General features: G+C 43.7%; 1 protein-coding gene across 1 annotated transcript in view; it reads right to left on the reverse strand.

The window, feature by feature from the left end:
• The window catches only part of T265_03047 (hypothetical protein), a gene marked incomplete at both ends in the record, with an annotated part of 28307 nt that overhangs the window by 11195 nt on the left and 314 nt on the right, over positions 1–16798 (reverse strand). The window contains 4 exons of the mRNA XM_009167436.1: positions 5218–5543; positions 9423–9453; positions 10635–10841; positions 16160–16251. Of these exons, the coding sequence (XP_009165700.1) occupies positions 5218–5543; positions 9423–9453; positions 10635–10841; positions 16160–16251 (656 nt within the window). The remainder of the gene's footprint in view (positions 1–5217; positions 5544–9422; positions 9454–10634; positions 10842–16159; positions 16252–16798) is intronic.

Consider the following 16798-nt stretch of genomic DNA (forward strand, 5'->3'; position numbering starts at 1 on the left):
TATATATATATATATATATATATATAATGTTGAAACTTGATGCGTAAGCGGCTCACGCGGAAAATTTGCATCAAAAACGTATCTGTGTGCATACAGTTTGTGGTTAAAGTGCAAACGGTCTTCAGTAGCGTGTTCAGTTAGCTCACGTCTAATTCAATAATAAGAAAAGGCAATTTTCGATAACTTAGCCTCACAGTGCTTCTACATCTGGCATCATGTTTTCAAACCTGCCCAGGTAGACGAAAGTATATTTCAGTTGAGAAAAAGCATACTTGTGCAATTATTAGTAAAATAAATAGCCCACGGCACATCATGAGAAGCAACTAATTATAAGGCGTTTGAGAGTGGTTTCAAATCATGATCATCCACATACGTGTCGACAAAGTGAACCAATCAGATTAAGTTTGCTACCCCCTTCCAGGTCAGCTGAAACACTCTTTCAATGCCTAGCCACCGTGCCACCCGAAAAAGGCACGAGGGTTGAGATATTACCAGGTTTTCAAAGCCTAGACAGGAGCAGTCGAGTGGCCGGGGTTGAATTCGAGCCACGGACGTTCCAGTCAGTAGACTCACGCCTTAACCAGTGGAAAAATGGTATCAGCTTGACACAAGAACAGTAAACTAGTCATTTTTAGCGTCATCAGTGTTCAGCCGAAAGATGGATATCTCAAGTTGACCAATTTTTCACATGGCTGTGGAGCGGGGCGTTCCACAACTACCGGATACAACAAGCAGCACACAAAGATAGAGGCCAACTGTTCGAAATAAACTGTCGTATACAGTGAACTTAATCAAAGCAGCAATGAGTAAACAACATAACTTGATGAGATTATTCAGCTGAATCAGGAGCTGAACAATAAAAAGTGATCAAGCACTGACCTGATGCTGATAAATTGCGACGGATAGTATTATGGGTAAAACAACTATGTATGGGACATTGAGTTGAGCGCCTACCACGCAATCAACTGAACACAGCGAAAAACGGAGATGACAAGCTAGTTCCAAACGTAAACCCTTTTCACTTCTCTTAAGTATATCTCGAACTTTACTACAGCAATTCCTTAAATTTGGCACATTCCCGCTAAAGTACTTCGACCTCTTGTCCCAGCGACAACAAGCAACTTGAAAGATAAACATGAACGATAACGGTGCTTGGGACCAAATGAGACACGCTGAGATCGAAAGCATTTTGCACTCGAGACGCAACTCATTTGAATTCGAACAGGTTACACTAAGGGCAGTAGTCGAATTTCCCTCGTTTTCCGTCCACGTGAGCGCTTAGCTCAAAGTACCGTGTTCCAGCAGGTCGCATACAGTCGAAATGACCTGAAAGCGGTTAAACTAGCAAACAGGACGAGGCACCGTGAAGAACAGAGCCCTAGTGTGTTGACACAACCCAAAGAATACTGATTAGTGCAAATGAAAAGATGCCTATCGTTTGAATACATGGTAAACATGAACCCATTCAAACGAGTAGTTGCTAACCTGAACAATTTAGAGTGAACCGAATAAACAGAATAGTTTGCTGAGAGATCCAAGATAACGAGTGAGTGTTCATCGGAAAGCACGGATAGCCTCTACTCAACTCAACCCATTAACTCTAGTTCAACAGACAAGACAAAGCCCTGCTTACTGCTGTATTTCAGTACGCATTTGGTTGTGCACTCTCGAACAAGGACCGGGTGGGGCTGAGGACGAAACGGAATCAGTGCTTGTCTCTTTAGGTGGTGACTTGGCATTAGTAACATGACCCAGCCATCTTAGCTTGCAGTGCTAGATATATTCTCTGACGGAAGTGTCGTCTGCTCCACCAAAGCTCATCTTCTGATCACCCCGTTCCCGAATGCGCTGGTTCCAACTATATTTATGAAGCATCGGTAATAAAAAAAACTTGAAGAGGTCTCAGATCTTTTGCACGAATCAGTTAATTCATGCAGCCCTACAATAAAGTCCGCACCGTATTCTCATAAACGCATTCTTTGAGATCTAGTGATCAGCCCTTTTGATGCCAGAAGTGGTACAAATTGGCAAACACAATTCTGGCATTCGAGATTCGCGCCTTGACTTAGCCTATCACACTACCGTCAGAGCGAATGCGAATCCACAAACTACAGTGACACTCCTTGAATTCTCGGAGGCATGTTCAAAGACTGTACTTCCTCAGCATGACTCTGCACTTTAGGACGCTACGCACATGCTGGAGGACTGGATGACCCTGCCCAACCTTTCTGGTAAATCTTGCGCTTCCTGCTCTTTTTCAAATGTAGAACAAAGGGTCCGTATATTCCAGGTAGACAACGTTATCGCTCCGAGATATCTGAACATCGGAGTTTTGGACACCTTCCAGGGTTCACTTCATTACCTCCTTAATGACTAAATTGAACATGGATGAAGAAAATAATCGGACCATATTCAAGAGCTAATCACTCAGCATCACCATCGTAGCCATATATAAACCGATAGTTGATTCCAAACAGCACATTAAAGATGTTCAATGACAGCTTCCGAGGGCCCACTGACAAAATACTGAAATAATCCACATTGGACTATGTAATAACCTCAACCCTCCATATTCTATGAAAGTAGCACAAGGCCCTCCCTTTAAAAGTCGTAACAAAATACTTAAACGCACTGAGTTCACTCGATTCCGCGTCATGCGCTTCCAATACCATAAGAAGTACCTGTGGACTACGCACTCAAAAGACCGACACGGAGATCACTAAGCTAACTACGCTCCAGTGGAATCTACAGGGACCTCATGCAAAGAGGATTCCCATTCCTTCAGAGAAACAGAGGCAGGGAACAAAGCAGGGCCAGAACATACCCTCCTACGAGCAGACCCCACCTGACCATTGGTCCCGTTGTAAAATACGGCACTATCTTCCTTGATCATCCGGAAAAGGGACAACCACTATTGACACCACCCGCCAATAAATCAATGGATATCCTGCACTGTTTGATAATTTTCGTACACAATGGGCTCGTACAGTTTGTATGATGATACATGATGATGATGCTAGTCACCTAGGAGACTAAGTCGCACCGAGGAAAGGACTGGATCTCGAAGCGCACCATTTAGGCTGAAATCAACCGACCTGTTATTTTCGGCGAATTCGCAGTGAGCTACGAATTTGTATGTTGTTGTTGGGTGAAGCAGTTTGTTGAGATGCCCCAGTGTTTGACCATTACTCGCTACTGCCGGAACCACGAATCTAAGCTGAAGTCCGGCTTGTCGTAAAGTGGTTTATTAGTACATGTATGACTAGAAACGTTTCGATAGATGACGCCTAGCTCACCCATATTTGCATAAAGCTAACTCCAATTGCGTTCAGCGGCGTAACGACACTAAAAAACAAACTCGATCGATCTGTTGTGCACTAAAAAACGGCGATTCTCGCATTCGGAGAGGTATCAACAGTCACATTTAACGCGGTCGAAATTCCACGTAGCAATAACAAAACTGACAACTTAATGCACGGCTTACACCATAACTTCGTCACAACAAGTGCAGAATTGACGTATTGAAAACCTCAAACAATAGTAATATATTCGGGTGAAAGTCATGCGGTATTAAGCCAGAGAAGTGAGGCTAGAATACGCGTCATGGTCAGGTGTCCGTCAGCTTACTAATTATACGCTAGCCGAATCAATTCGATACAGTCACTTGTGTCCGAACCACTCAAACTGCATGATGTTCCTCGAAAACAACAAAACACGGAAACGCATGTGTTCAGGAATTCACAATACTGTCACAAATATAGTACCGGCTTCATACAGTGGATTCTGGTCGGATGCGGAGTTGAATCAGAGTCCCATAGCCAAGATGGCAACAAAAGTGGCCGCAAGACCGGACTGAACAAACTGGAGTGGTCCCAAACACACCGTCAATGATATAATGTTACCTTTTAAAGGCTCATCCACAGGAGGTAGAATAAATCGCCTACTGACAGATGGACTGAATTATCAGCATCTCAGATGAGTAACAGGTATTCGCATGCTCGGTTTTTCAACTCAATCGAGCATCCCGTAGCAAATACACATACTGCATGAAAACGTAAGGTCCCTCAAACCCACATTCCGAAGAACAATAAGCAGGTAGTTTCACAAAATGCGGTGCGTGGTTTGTAAAAAAAACAAGGAAGGATTTGGTTGAGGCCTATCGGTAAATCAAAGGTTAGCAAAAAAACTTCTCGTGTACGATACTGCAGGATAAGCGACTACCCAAAGTACTCTCGCCGGTCGCAAAATGGGTGTCAGCGTCGACGGAAGCTTCAGTACACACACGCATACAGTGAATATAGAGGAGACGAGGACTAATTTTTTAACCAAAAATTCAAGGAACACAAAGGTGACTACTAAAATGGTAAAACGATAAAAACCTTATAGAAATGTCAAAGTGGTCATATTGCTCAACATGTGGTTGAGAAGGTCCGGACCTCGACTTCTAGGGACACGGAGTGGTGCACCAGAGTTTTCCTATAGGTGTTAGTTTCAAAGAAGACGCTATGAGCGGTGGGTTCTCACGCGGTCACATCGTCAAACCGAAATTCGCAAGTTATTTGATGAAAAGTCAGATAGAGGAATGCATACGTTGCACTACAACATAGCGAAGTCCAATTAGGTAGTCGATATTGATTCTTAGGTACGGAATGCACACTGACAGTGATTTCCAACAAGGACGGAGTATCCGTACGACGATTTCTCAACTTTCCAGGATGGATTTTACTTAGGTAAGCGTAGCAGCTCAAGTGGTTTGATGAATCGGGGTTCAAAAACAAAAATTCGCAGTTGAATTTACTGTGGGTACTACAAGTTCCACTTGCAACTTCTTGGAGTGACTGCGATGCCCGCGATGACCGATAAACGAAATCGCTTCACCCATGAGACGGCCTTGGGAATTTCCCGTATAAAAATATATAAATCAAGTGTTTAGGGATTACAACTACGCAGATTGCCATCCAGATTCGGTGTGTTGTGGAAGTTAGCCATAACAAACCTGTATGACGTCTTGTGTGGCAAGGAGTTCTGTGCCTCATCTCTAACAGAGGAAAAAAGGAAGCAGAGGAGCGGCCCAATCAATTCGAAAAGAACGGCAGCCGAGGACATGCTAAGTCTAAGCAGAACCAATCAAAAACAAGTAAATTCAAAACGCTCATCTCTTAGTTGACGGCTAGCGCAGTCAACCATTATGAAACGGGCAAAAAAATAAGTCCTCACCTGTTCAATTACAAAAATAGTGTAGCGCAACCGCTGATGCCGAAAAAAACCATGCATATGATTGAGAAAAATACGAAGATGTTCATCCCGTGCACGGTATGGCAGAATGACAGCCACCGTTTGTTTGGGACTACATTCTATGGGAGACCAGACACCGAGAGAATAAACGATCCCCGAATCCGAGGAAGTCCGTGTGACGGCGACCGTACTTGATGGCACCAGCGGGGTAACAAGGTTTGCCAATGAGCGATTCGATTCTGACTCCACGTATTTTATGAGTAGACTGTCCCAGGATGGCGGTTCAAGAGAAACTGTGATTGCTCCAACTGAGATAGAATAAAAGAATGATGGAAAGCGTGAAATTGTGATACAACACATTGGAGTAAAAACACAAGGGAGGTAATTTGTGTTCGCAAGGGTGAGCATTTTGCCAACGAGAATTACGAACGATGTGGGGTGTTAAGTTGACTGCGAAATCCTTTGCACATCAAATTAACTGATTCGCCGAAATGCCTTCCGTTTCTCCAATGTTCGCTAGGAAAGTCGAACATCTGCACTTCAACGCTGGTACGCTTAAGGCGGGTGTTTAAAAGGAACATAAACGTTGCTGGAATCTAATTTCTTCGTTGAAGACTGTGTAAGAGTGGAGAAAGGTGCAACTTTGAATTCCTGAAGTATGCCAAAATGGGTTCACATTTATGCTCAAGTCGATCATTTCACCACTGATCTTGTCGCTACTCTCTAGTCTTGTACGGCGAACCGGCCGACTGAAAATCAGTCTCTCAGAAGCGTGAGTGGTTACGAAGCCCAATCCATCAGAATGATTGGATTTAGCAGTCGGTATCTTATGGCGAACCTTTGTTTTCATAACATACAACATAAACAATGGTGGGCTCCATGAAAGTGTCTCAAGTGCCAGGCACGTTTGATGTGGGAATGGTCCATCCGCGGAATAGTTAGGCAAAAACGCTCAGCCCCGACTGCTGAGAATACATAAGCGCACATTGCAAACTCTTTGTGCACTATTTGGTCGGGCGGCTCGAAGGGAGCACAGAAATTGAGATGATGCTGAATGAACTGAGCTTTGACGAAAGTAATAAAAATGCTCTGAATGGACTCCAACCACAGAGGTTTCTGTCAGATGCTCACCCAGTGGTAGCCTGGCTATTTAACGCTCAAAGGCGCCCAAAACCAATTCAAGTTTTCTCGTCTCTGGTTCACACTTGTGTGGACTCCAACCACAGAGCTTTCTATCGGATGCTCACCCAATGATAGCCTGGCTATTTAACGCTCAAAGACGCCCAAAACCAATGCAAGTTTTCTCGTCTCTGGTTCACACTTGTGGTGGAAATGCGAAACAGTCACCGGCAGAGGAAGATTCAGAGTTCATCCACGTAACAGAATCGCAAATTTATGACGGGAATGGAGCTCAAAATCAAAAGGATATGCTTCACTGCCATTGGCATGGAGCATTTTGAAACAGCGATTCTACATAGAGTTTAGGTTTACTTTTATAAGATCAACTTTGTCACTTCTACCCTTTGAATTAGCAGTCGATTTGTCGCATCAGTGGGTATTACAAAGAAACTCTGGTATGTAGTTGGAACCCATACTGTACAATCTGACTGACATATTTGTACCGTAAAACAATTCCATGAAGACCAAACCTTGTCCTGTCTATGCAGACGTGCTTGTGCGACCTCCAAATTAAATAAGATACAAGTTACTGCATTTCATCACTTAGGTTCGGCCCTATTAATAAACAAATAGGCGAAAGAATTTCGATGTCGGGTTTTCATAAATTTGAATGCATTGTGGAAAGGAGTTAAAATTAGTCGATGCACGAAATTCTGGGGTCTTCAAAAAAGCGGTTCACCCATTCATAATATACTCTGTCGGTGGAAACAGCACGAGGGCACGATTCGAGCAGATCTGTCAGTCGCTGTCCTGGTAGCTGCCGTCCGAGGCAATCCTAAAACGAGCTGATACTGATGCACGATATAGTCGCTCAAAAATACGGCCAGAATTAGTCACCCCATTAGGTTCGTGTTTGGGTTGAAGCAGGGGTTATTAATTTTCCCCGGGTTCAGTTTAACTGCTTACGTGGGCGCACTTCCATTGGAGTGACTATTTTGGTGACAGGATTTTCTCCAAAGACAATCTTTTCTCGAAGAAGCAACCCCAGAGCGAGGCTTCGTCAAAAGAAAGAGTTCCTCGCCAAGGGAAATCGTAACCATGGAAAAGTTATATGCCGTCAATCCAAATCCAGTGGTCTGCTTCATGTCATAGGCACTGCTGACGTACTGTTTCACCAAGTCGAAAGGTTCCCGTTAATAGGACTGAACCCGCAATCTATCCCAAAATATCTTGCGGCTTGTTGTCCGTTCCTACCACGGGAGACTACATCCACCAAACTTTCTGAGTGGTGCGGACGGGAACTTTGTAGCTCGTGAGCATGTCGATGTGCGATCCGGAAGGCATTACACCGGTTTAGTCGACGAAAGCGCAACACATAGCAAAGCTGATTCAAAGACCTAAAATGAGTCAAAGACCAACCACTCAATTATCACAATCTTACGAAACTACGGTCGCTGTGTTTGCTTGACAATCATGCCATCATAACAGTAAACATGTAAGGTGGATACGAATCTGAACTACAGGCGAAGTTTCTAAACCGGTTAGGGTGCTAACCAATGAATATCATCGTCATCATTTGACCTGAAACAAACGAGGGTAGGTGAAATCACCAGTTCGTGGCCATGTAATTAGGCAGGTGGAATGGAAAAGTTTTATTTTTCGTACAACTAGTTCCTGCGACCACAGCAGGTGCACGCAGCCTAATGAAGACCATTCAGACAACCGTCGAAAATCGGACTCTGGTCAGTCTTAGCTGGTAACAGAGAACACTGTGGAAGACTCGGAATGTATTTTCCATATTAAAGCTGTGCACTGACCTTTACCGTGAATTTTAATTTGTTATCTTGGCTTCCCGATATCAAACCACCAATCATCAGCTGCCAACCAAAACTCATAAATTCTGCAACAATAATCAGCTCGTCTGCTCACGTTGCGATGCAAATCAAGAGTTATGCGCAATAACGGAACAACACATTCCGTTGGCAGTCATGAAGGAATTAACGACGAGTCCAGATCCTGAATGGATAGTGAGTAAACACCTCCGTTCTGCTGATCGACCAGCTTATGCCGACATGGCACACATTTACTTTACTGTGCTTATCATTTGAGGGCAATGCTGGTAGTGAAAGTCACTCTAGCAACCACTACTCTACTATGGGCGTAAAAAGTCCAACGAGAAAGGGAGAAAGGGTCCCCATTTGGGAGGTGCAGCGTTAGGAATAAACTGCTGTGAAGTGAATGCTACAAACAAGATGCATACCAGCTGAAAGCACAAGACTGAGTGAGTTTTATATCAGAGCCTATTCATCGTCAAGCATTTACATCACCATTCGAACGTTTCCCATCCTTTGGTAGCAACAGGGTTTACCGCTCTTTCCCTTCTAGTAATATTTGATTAGCTACAGCACGCGCGGAGTGTCAGTATGCCTTAAATTACGTTGCAGTTTCAGGTAAAATCAGGTCACACAACTGGACAATAGCATTCATCAGCAGAACTGACAGTATTACCAAAAATCGTGCTTCATCGATTGTTGGGAAGCATCTGGCTTCAGACTTCCGGATAACACTCACGACAAGAATGGTAACTAATGTATCGTATAACCGAGTAAATGAAAGCGTACGCCCTTTAAACCGATGCAGTTACGCCATCTGGGACAACATCAAAGCAAAAAGCATGGATAGTTTGTAGGGCTGGAGAGCCCACCAGTGTCGTTGGTTTCAAATTCATTAATCCCTGGATAGCAACTTGTTCTTCAGTATCAACATTTCTACTGCAATCATATGGCGAGAACGGCCAAACTGAAACGCGTGTTAATGAAACAGTGCTAGAGAGCTATCTTTGTACACTACTACAAACTGCTGCTTTATTTTCTCATGAGCGTAGGTAAAGCTAGCAGAGTTTCACACATCAGTCATTGATGAACACTGCGACTGCAACTCATGAATGGTTAAGGGCAATTCGACTCAGCTAGCCAAATTAACATATGTACACGAACAAATGCCACAGCGTAAACCACGAAAAAGCGAACTGAACAGAACTATCACGGAAAACAGCATGAACCACTCACCTGAATCACTGGAAGGAGGAACCGGGCAAGGCTGCGAATACAGAGACAACATAGAATAAAAAATCGTAAAATAACATCAGTGAGACTAAACAGACGGCCGAAACAGCATTTTAAGTGGTACTACAAAGTAGTCGACAAAGTTTACAAGATCAAGCAACGGTGAAAATAGAAATCAAGCGGCCAGAAGGGTCTCATGATAGGAATAGGCTTCCAGATTATCAAGTTACTCGAATCGAATCATTTCAAGAATCACTAAACCACTGACCACTGCATAGCACTGCCGAATTATACCGGCAACTTATTATAGGATACACAATCTGATATGAAGATTTGCTTACACTGGTTGTCTGCTACTGTGGTCGGATGATCTAAACCTCCTACAAAACACATGAATAAGACAAAACGTCCGTAAAATTACTCATTATATCCTTCCGAGTTGCCAAATGCCCTTATGACCGTTTTGTTTAGCTGCGCAACGTGACCGCAGCGAGGAAGCTGAAATTGCGTACAAATGCACTGGTCTAGCTTGATGATATTGGCTAGAGATATGAAAAACATTACCGATGATTGAGCGACCAGTGATGTTCATGTGTGCTAGTGCTCGCGCACACAGTTGGTTTTGGCGAATAAATTCCGTCCGAAACGAGATAACCTCATTAAGTTAAGAAATGATCACGTGACGATAGAAGTATTATTGTTGTAGACCTAACCGTGGTCATCCTCGTCCGGTTAGACCCACCCCAGGAATAAGTCCCAAACAGGACAGAACACACAGTGGGTTGCTTTTCAGGAATAACCGAATCCTCATTAAAAAGTGAATTCTACATATAAGAGAATGACATCTGTGGGCCCCATAGGTGGGCCATATGCTCACTAGATTAGCTATAACTGACCCAACTCCCCGAAGTATAACATGATAAATTTTCGGCATCAATAACTGTGGATTCCAGGCAGCAACTTTATGTGTATCTGTTCATCGGTATTCGAAATTGAGGACAGTTGATTGAGCATCCAGGTGTATCACGTCGACGAAAGCGAATTTGATTTGAAGAGTGCGAAAAAGTAACTGACGAAAACCTGGCACTGGGCTTCGTAAAATAGGGCATATACTGACAATTTTACAGTGTGACTACATCTATGGGAAATACAAGTAGAAGAAAACTAAATCAATGCTCTAGGCTTTACAGGCCTTGGGTGATTGAATAAACTCACCACATCAAGAGGAAGGATCCGAGGAAGCGACGGCTGAGATGTTATGACCGTACGTGATTCTGTCCATGGGTTCAAATAAGCTACTTTAAAATACCGATGACCAGCCAAGTCACGACGGAGGAACGTAATGAGAAGCAAAACGACACATAACAGGGAAGTAGAAATGCAGCAGAACTTCAAGGCACGGACAGATGGCAGTGTGAAAACCTGGAAGGGACAACAAAACATCTGTGTCAAAAAGAATTCTCGCAAAAAGGGGCGAAAACCTAATAAGCAATTAGGGAAGTGGCGGTCTGTTCTCAGTGCGGAGTTAGCAGAGAGAGTAACTTCAGACAAGCATGTTGTACACACCTTGGTATGTGCTACCCACAAGGTTGATGAAAATTCGTTGGAAAACGGTTTCCTCAGCTTGACGCCCATTGAGTAGAGGTAGTCCCAGAATCTTCATTAAAAATTCTTATTCGAATAGCAAGCTGAAAATATGTTAAGTGAAGATAGTACCATATCACAGAAAAGTATCTGAATATCGGTCCCACTGGATCCAGGGCAGACTTTGTGTTGTACATTCGGTTGAAGAATATCAAAACTGAGGACCATTTGAGCACACTAGCCTTGTCTAATTGTCCCATCGAGAACGACATAGCACACCCAACTGTATCTCTTTAGTTGCCTCATACAAATAAGCAGGACACAAAACCAATATACACAGTGAATCGGTATCAACCAAGATAGAGGTCTTTAGAAAAAGGATCAAAATATTCACTAGAACTTACATGGTATTTGGCATCTTGTATCAACGTACCAACGGCCTGTAAACCTATGTGCGAAGTTAATCAAGGCTGCCGAAGAAACTAGTTCTATGAAATTAGCTACCTCTAATGTTGTTAGAAAACAAAATCTCAACTTTGTATTCAGAAAGGTTCTGTATAGCAACTGGGACTCACAGAGCGGGATCACATCTTATCTTCGCATGACTCGCAAACACCGTGTAAGTCCTGACGAATATTTCGACCTTGTGCTAACAATTTTTAACTTGGTTGATGCCTGTTCACTCTGTCGATGGTTTTCACCCTTCCCATATATTGGTCTGAGCCAGGGTAAGATGTTACCTTCGTTGACAACACATCGTCCTTCACAATAACTATTGAGTCAGCATCTGCGCCTACGCATGAGTGTCACACATCTGTACATGTGACAATGAAACGGAAACTGGTGAATGAATAGAAATTTTGGTGAATAATCAGTGCAGTAATTAGTGAACACGTTTGTAGGGCTAAACGAGTGAGTTATTAGGTTGGCCGAGTTTTGTGGCAACAAGAAAACCAAGCAGCGAGATCTTTAACCAGAAAACAGAAACGGCGTAGAATGCCAAAGGTTGTTGTTCGTCGGTGTAGAGGACAAAGACTTATGAACTGCGGGTTGGGGAAAAGAAGATGATGTTAATTTAGGTCATCAGTGATTCCCCATGAGTGTCATTTAGGGACTTTGTGAACTTTTGTGGGTTAGCAAGTGCGAAGACCGTTCGATCTGAGGTTGAAAAGGGATTATGCAGAGTTCTGTCGCTCTCATTATCCCATTTTAAGTCCCAAACGACCATGCGCGTCTTCAGCTGAGCCAGGGCAACCATACACATGCTTGCCAGTCATGTGCGGTCTGCCCTTCTTTGCACATGAAAGACAAACTGCTGACCCACCAAGCAATATGGATAGCGCACCACCAGTGTATACTCTACCCCAACAGACAAACTAACGTCAAATGTGTTGGAGGCTGGCAAAAGGTGCCACGAACTTCCAGATTCTAGCAATGATTTGATGTCCAGCCAGTCCACAGGGATGTATACAATAACCCAGGTGAATAAATTTATCCATCACGTCTACAAGCACGAGATTTGGGTTTAGTCAAACCGAGCCTTGAAGCAGCCCCTAATACTATTCAGATATGGATCGCGCATCAAACCATAGGACAGAATTATTCGGGTTATTAAAAATAACCTATGTCTTCATGGTAGTTAATCAGGTGACCGCTGTTCTGTTCGCCGACCTCGTCAAGTAGCTTGCTCCAAGGATCCTAATCAAGGGGAGTAGCATCAACCGTGTATTAAATGTCTTCGAGCTAACTTCCCGGGAGCATTTCAATCCACGAAGTTTCACAGGTAGAGATGTTTCAAGCAGTTTATCAATAACAAGGTTCAAGAAAAATGGTTAGAAGATAGCCTTAACGTGGTGTACTTGTAACCACCTACAGGAGTTTATATACACCCCTCCATATGGGATGAACATTTTCAACCATCAGGCAACACTATTTCTGACGACCGACAGTCTTTATATTAGAGCATTCAAATCAATAAACACGATTAGCGTTGGACATCTGAAAGAGTGACGTCACTCGAGAACGCGTCTCACGGTAATGGTATAGCCTATCAGTCCTCAGCCCAGATGAAATCCGGCTTGATTTTAATGCATTATTCTCTCCCAACAATCGACCAACCAGTTCAAAATAATGCCAGAGAGCACCTCGGATGCCATGACAACCAGGTTGATGCCACAACGTACTTTCACCATTTTTAGTATTGAGATCACGGTTGGGTGCTCCATTCCACCAGTATGGTGTTTCCAAAAAGATGTCAATCTGTTCACCGGAGCTTCACAACCTTTAAAAAATGCAGGGTGTAGACCTCCTAAGCTTGGTGCCTTATGGCGTTGGGGTAATGGTATCTCATGCTGGATTAACGTTGATGACAAAGGGCTGATACCAATATCCATTTAGGCTCGTTAGGTTCTTCTACGCGATGAGTTGGGGGTCAGCTTACCTAACAATCGTGCGAATAAATCGTCAGTTACTACTAACTGAAGCAGTCATGGCCGATCTCGATAAAACCCACCTTTCTTAATCTCAGCACTGCAGTCATTCGGGGTATTTGCCGACACAACACACAACGCAGACAACTGATCATTGGAATCCAGTCCAGCAAGGCGCTCTCAACCCTGGGACTGAGTGCAACTCCCACGCCATAGATACCAAATGCATCGGAATAACCCAATTCCCTAAGAAGGTGTGAGACATTCGTATGCATTCGGAACAGACTGAAATGCTTGATTTAATTGGAGTATTGTGTGCGTGACTCGGAGACACGATCAACTTGGGCAATAATGGGAAGCAACGTTTCAGTAAGAGACTCCTGTTGCCCTATGTGACAGAGAACAGAAAAATGAAGAATTTCATCGTGGACAAGACCTTCTGCTTCTAGTATTTTTGTTCATTAGCCTGGGTCGAAGTTTAGATACGGAACAATAGTTAGGGCACCAGCAGTTAAGTAAACCTCAGTCAGCCATCAGATGGATGGAGAGGGGATGTGGCAGACAGCCTCAAAATGAACGGTAATTGTCGGTTGCCCAGGTCAAGAGGGTTTGATTGCGGTAGCCCGCCTTGAACTTTTAACTTAAAAATTTGTCCCACAAGACAATGGGGAAATGTTTCGTTCCGGTACCCCGAATCTAGCCTTAGACTCAAAAGCCTGACCCAAAAGGCAATGGTTTTATTGGGGTAACCATCGCGGAGCCAAGGACATCGTAGTCCAATTTGCTTGGATGCGGGACAGTTCTTCAACCTATGCAAATCGCGGCGTAATTTAGTCCCCATGGTGGTCTCTTGTTGAAAAGCAGCGCATTTTATATGGAAATACCGTGCTGAACAATTACACCTTAGCAAGCGAACAGGTGGACTCATTTGTCGCTATTGTCTGTGCGTCGTGTGCCATTGCTAAACATACCACTCAGTCGTTCCTACCTTGTGGAAATTCGGCCATGTTGGCCTTTCAGATCTGCAGCCCGAATTCGCCATTTCCTGAAGATTTGACAAGCGTCATCACAGCACCTCCGTCTACTCTCCACCATCCCTACTTCGTCCGGTCAAATAACTCTAACATCACCAAGACAATGAAAGCCTCCTGAGCGATTGCAATATAAGTTTAAGTATCAGAGAACTATAGGCGTGCATATCAAACAAATAGTCGTCTGCCCTAGATATTCTCGATGAGAGTAAACAGGGGTCCTTATATCTCGAAGGCCTTCGATCGAGTATGGCACATGATCTGACAACAGAGTTGTCAATGGACGGACTATATTCTAACTCAAAGAAATGGGTTGAAAACTTTGATGAACCGCTAGATTCATACACATCTTGAAGGTGTCTTCAAAACAACAAGGTTAACGGAGGTTTCTCTGAGGATTTTTCTTTATCCATATTAGTCGATGACCTCCTTTAGTTTGTTTCCTCCGCATCCGTTTTCGTAGACGATAAGACCCACCGAATTTTCTTCTCAAATATCCACCATATTTCACGTCCGTGGTGAGATCAATGCACTGATCTTGGAAACGCTTGGTACCGAAGCTAGGTGATAGCGACTACCTTCAATCCTCTCAAATCACCACAGGTTCCTCCATCCCTTTCCCCCACACAACTACTCGTGCATGATATGAAGCAGGTACTCCGAAAATAGGTGTATGGAATGAAAAATAAATTGTTCGGCTGCACCATCATTTCAGTGCCTAGTTGCCATGTCACCCGAAGGAAGCACGAGGGCTGGGATATTGTCAGGTTGCCCAAGCCTAGACAGGGAAAGTCGAGATGCATAGGACCCGTTCGAACCACGGACCTTCCGGGCAGTAAATTCGCGCTCTAACAACTGAGCCATCTCGCTCATCGGATACGTCCAAACAAGTGAATATGACGACTACCCAGAGAACGTTTTTATCATCTCCATTCCCATAATTGGGATTTCTGATCCACATGTTGGTCAGATACATCATTCAGACTTAGGAACAAAGGCAAAGCACTCACCTTCATAAATATGACATGCAGCTGATCAATCGACGCAAGACAAAGATTCGTGCTGAAATTCGAATTGGAAACAACCATGAACCCAAGCAAAGGCAGCATGTGAAAGCTCATTTGACTTTGGAAATTAGTTGCCTTGAAGATGGCAGTGTCTGAAGTGTGTCGGTGCGAGTTAATGGCACCATAAAAGTCTTGATTCACATAGAATCCTTGATCAGGCTGCACCTCAACGCAGATGTAAGACACTACCTCTGTTTGGTGTTTCCAGAAAAGCACCTCGAACCGTCTAAAGAGTCGAACAGTAGCCGATCAACAGGCCGTAGATCCTTTAACATTAAACCTGTCTCCGTTGAATAATCATGATAACCTAAAACTAAAAGTGCAGCAGGCTACCTCATCCAAGTTGCGTCGAAAAGTGTATCATTGCAACGATGGAACCATCCAACTGTCCATGCTAACTGGGCACATACGTCTAACGTATACAATTGTTGCAACTGAAATCACTACGCTACAGACGCCATTAATATTGACCGTGAACCCTCTAGGGCACTAATGCCGTTCTAACTACCGTGCTTCCGGTCAGTAGAAAACCCTATGGTATCTTTCGCGCGCTGAAGAACCGATCTTTGGGAGTAAGATAAGACCAGTAAGATGCAGTGAACAATTAAATCCGCTCTTTGGCCACATACCTGATCATTCAGTGTCGAATCCGAACAACAAGGCCTCATCGCCACACGCAACTGACTGTGAGCACCCAAATCAAGCCGAAATGAGTGGCCTACTGAAATCAAAACGTCCTTAGGAGAAAAATATCCTGCCAGTAAGTTTAGAACCACCTCATATGTTCTCCCGTCCAGTATGAGGCAACATGTCCCGAGAGATTGTGGTAATTATCAACCGAACTATCGGTCCGATCCTTCCGGGTTAACATGTTTTTAACGGAGCAACCAACAAGAGAAACATCAAGTTTACTGACTATACAAAACACCGCAAAATCTGAATACGGTGTATTGTGTTTGACACGTATACGAGAACGATTGCAATTGCGGCATAGTTTGATTTTATCTACACACTCCTCTGAATCGCTGAGAAAAAAACTATGGACTAAGCATAGACATCTGGAGCACAACAAACCCTTAAATTGCTATTTTTTTGTCCATTTGTATTCAGTTGAGGACTTGAACTCACTGTAGTAGGACAACTCATGTAAGTGACGAATGGCCTACGAAACGGTCCAACATCCCACCATGCTTCTGCCAGTGACGGCAAAACATGCAGCCAAGGCACGTCCCCATAGAGCATTCAAACTTAAGCCAGCTTTGCTCAGG

The sequence above is a fragment of the Opisthorchis viverrini genome (assembly GCF_000715545.1).
Source record: "Opisthorchis viverrini unplaced genomic scaffold opera_v5_41, whole genome shotgun sequence".
Taxonomy (NCBI): Eukaryota; Metazoa; Platyhelminthes; class Trematoda; order Opisthorchiida; family Opisthorchiidae; genus Opisthorchis; species Opisthorchis viverrini.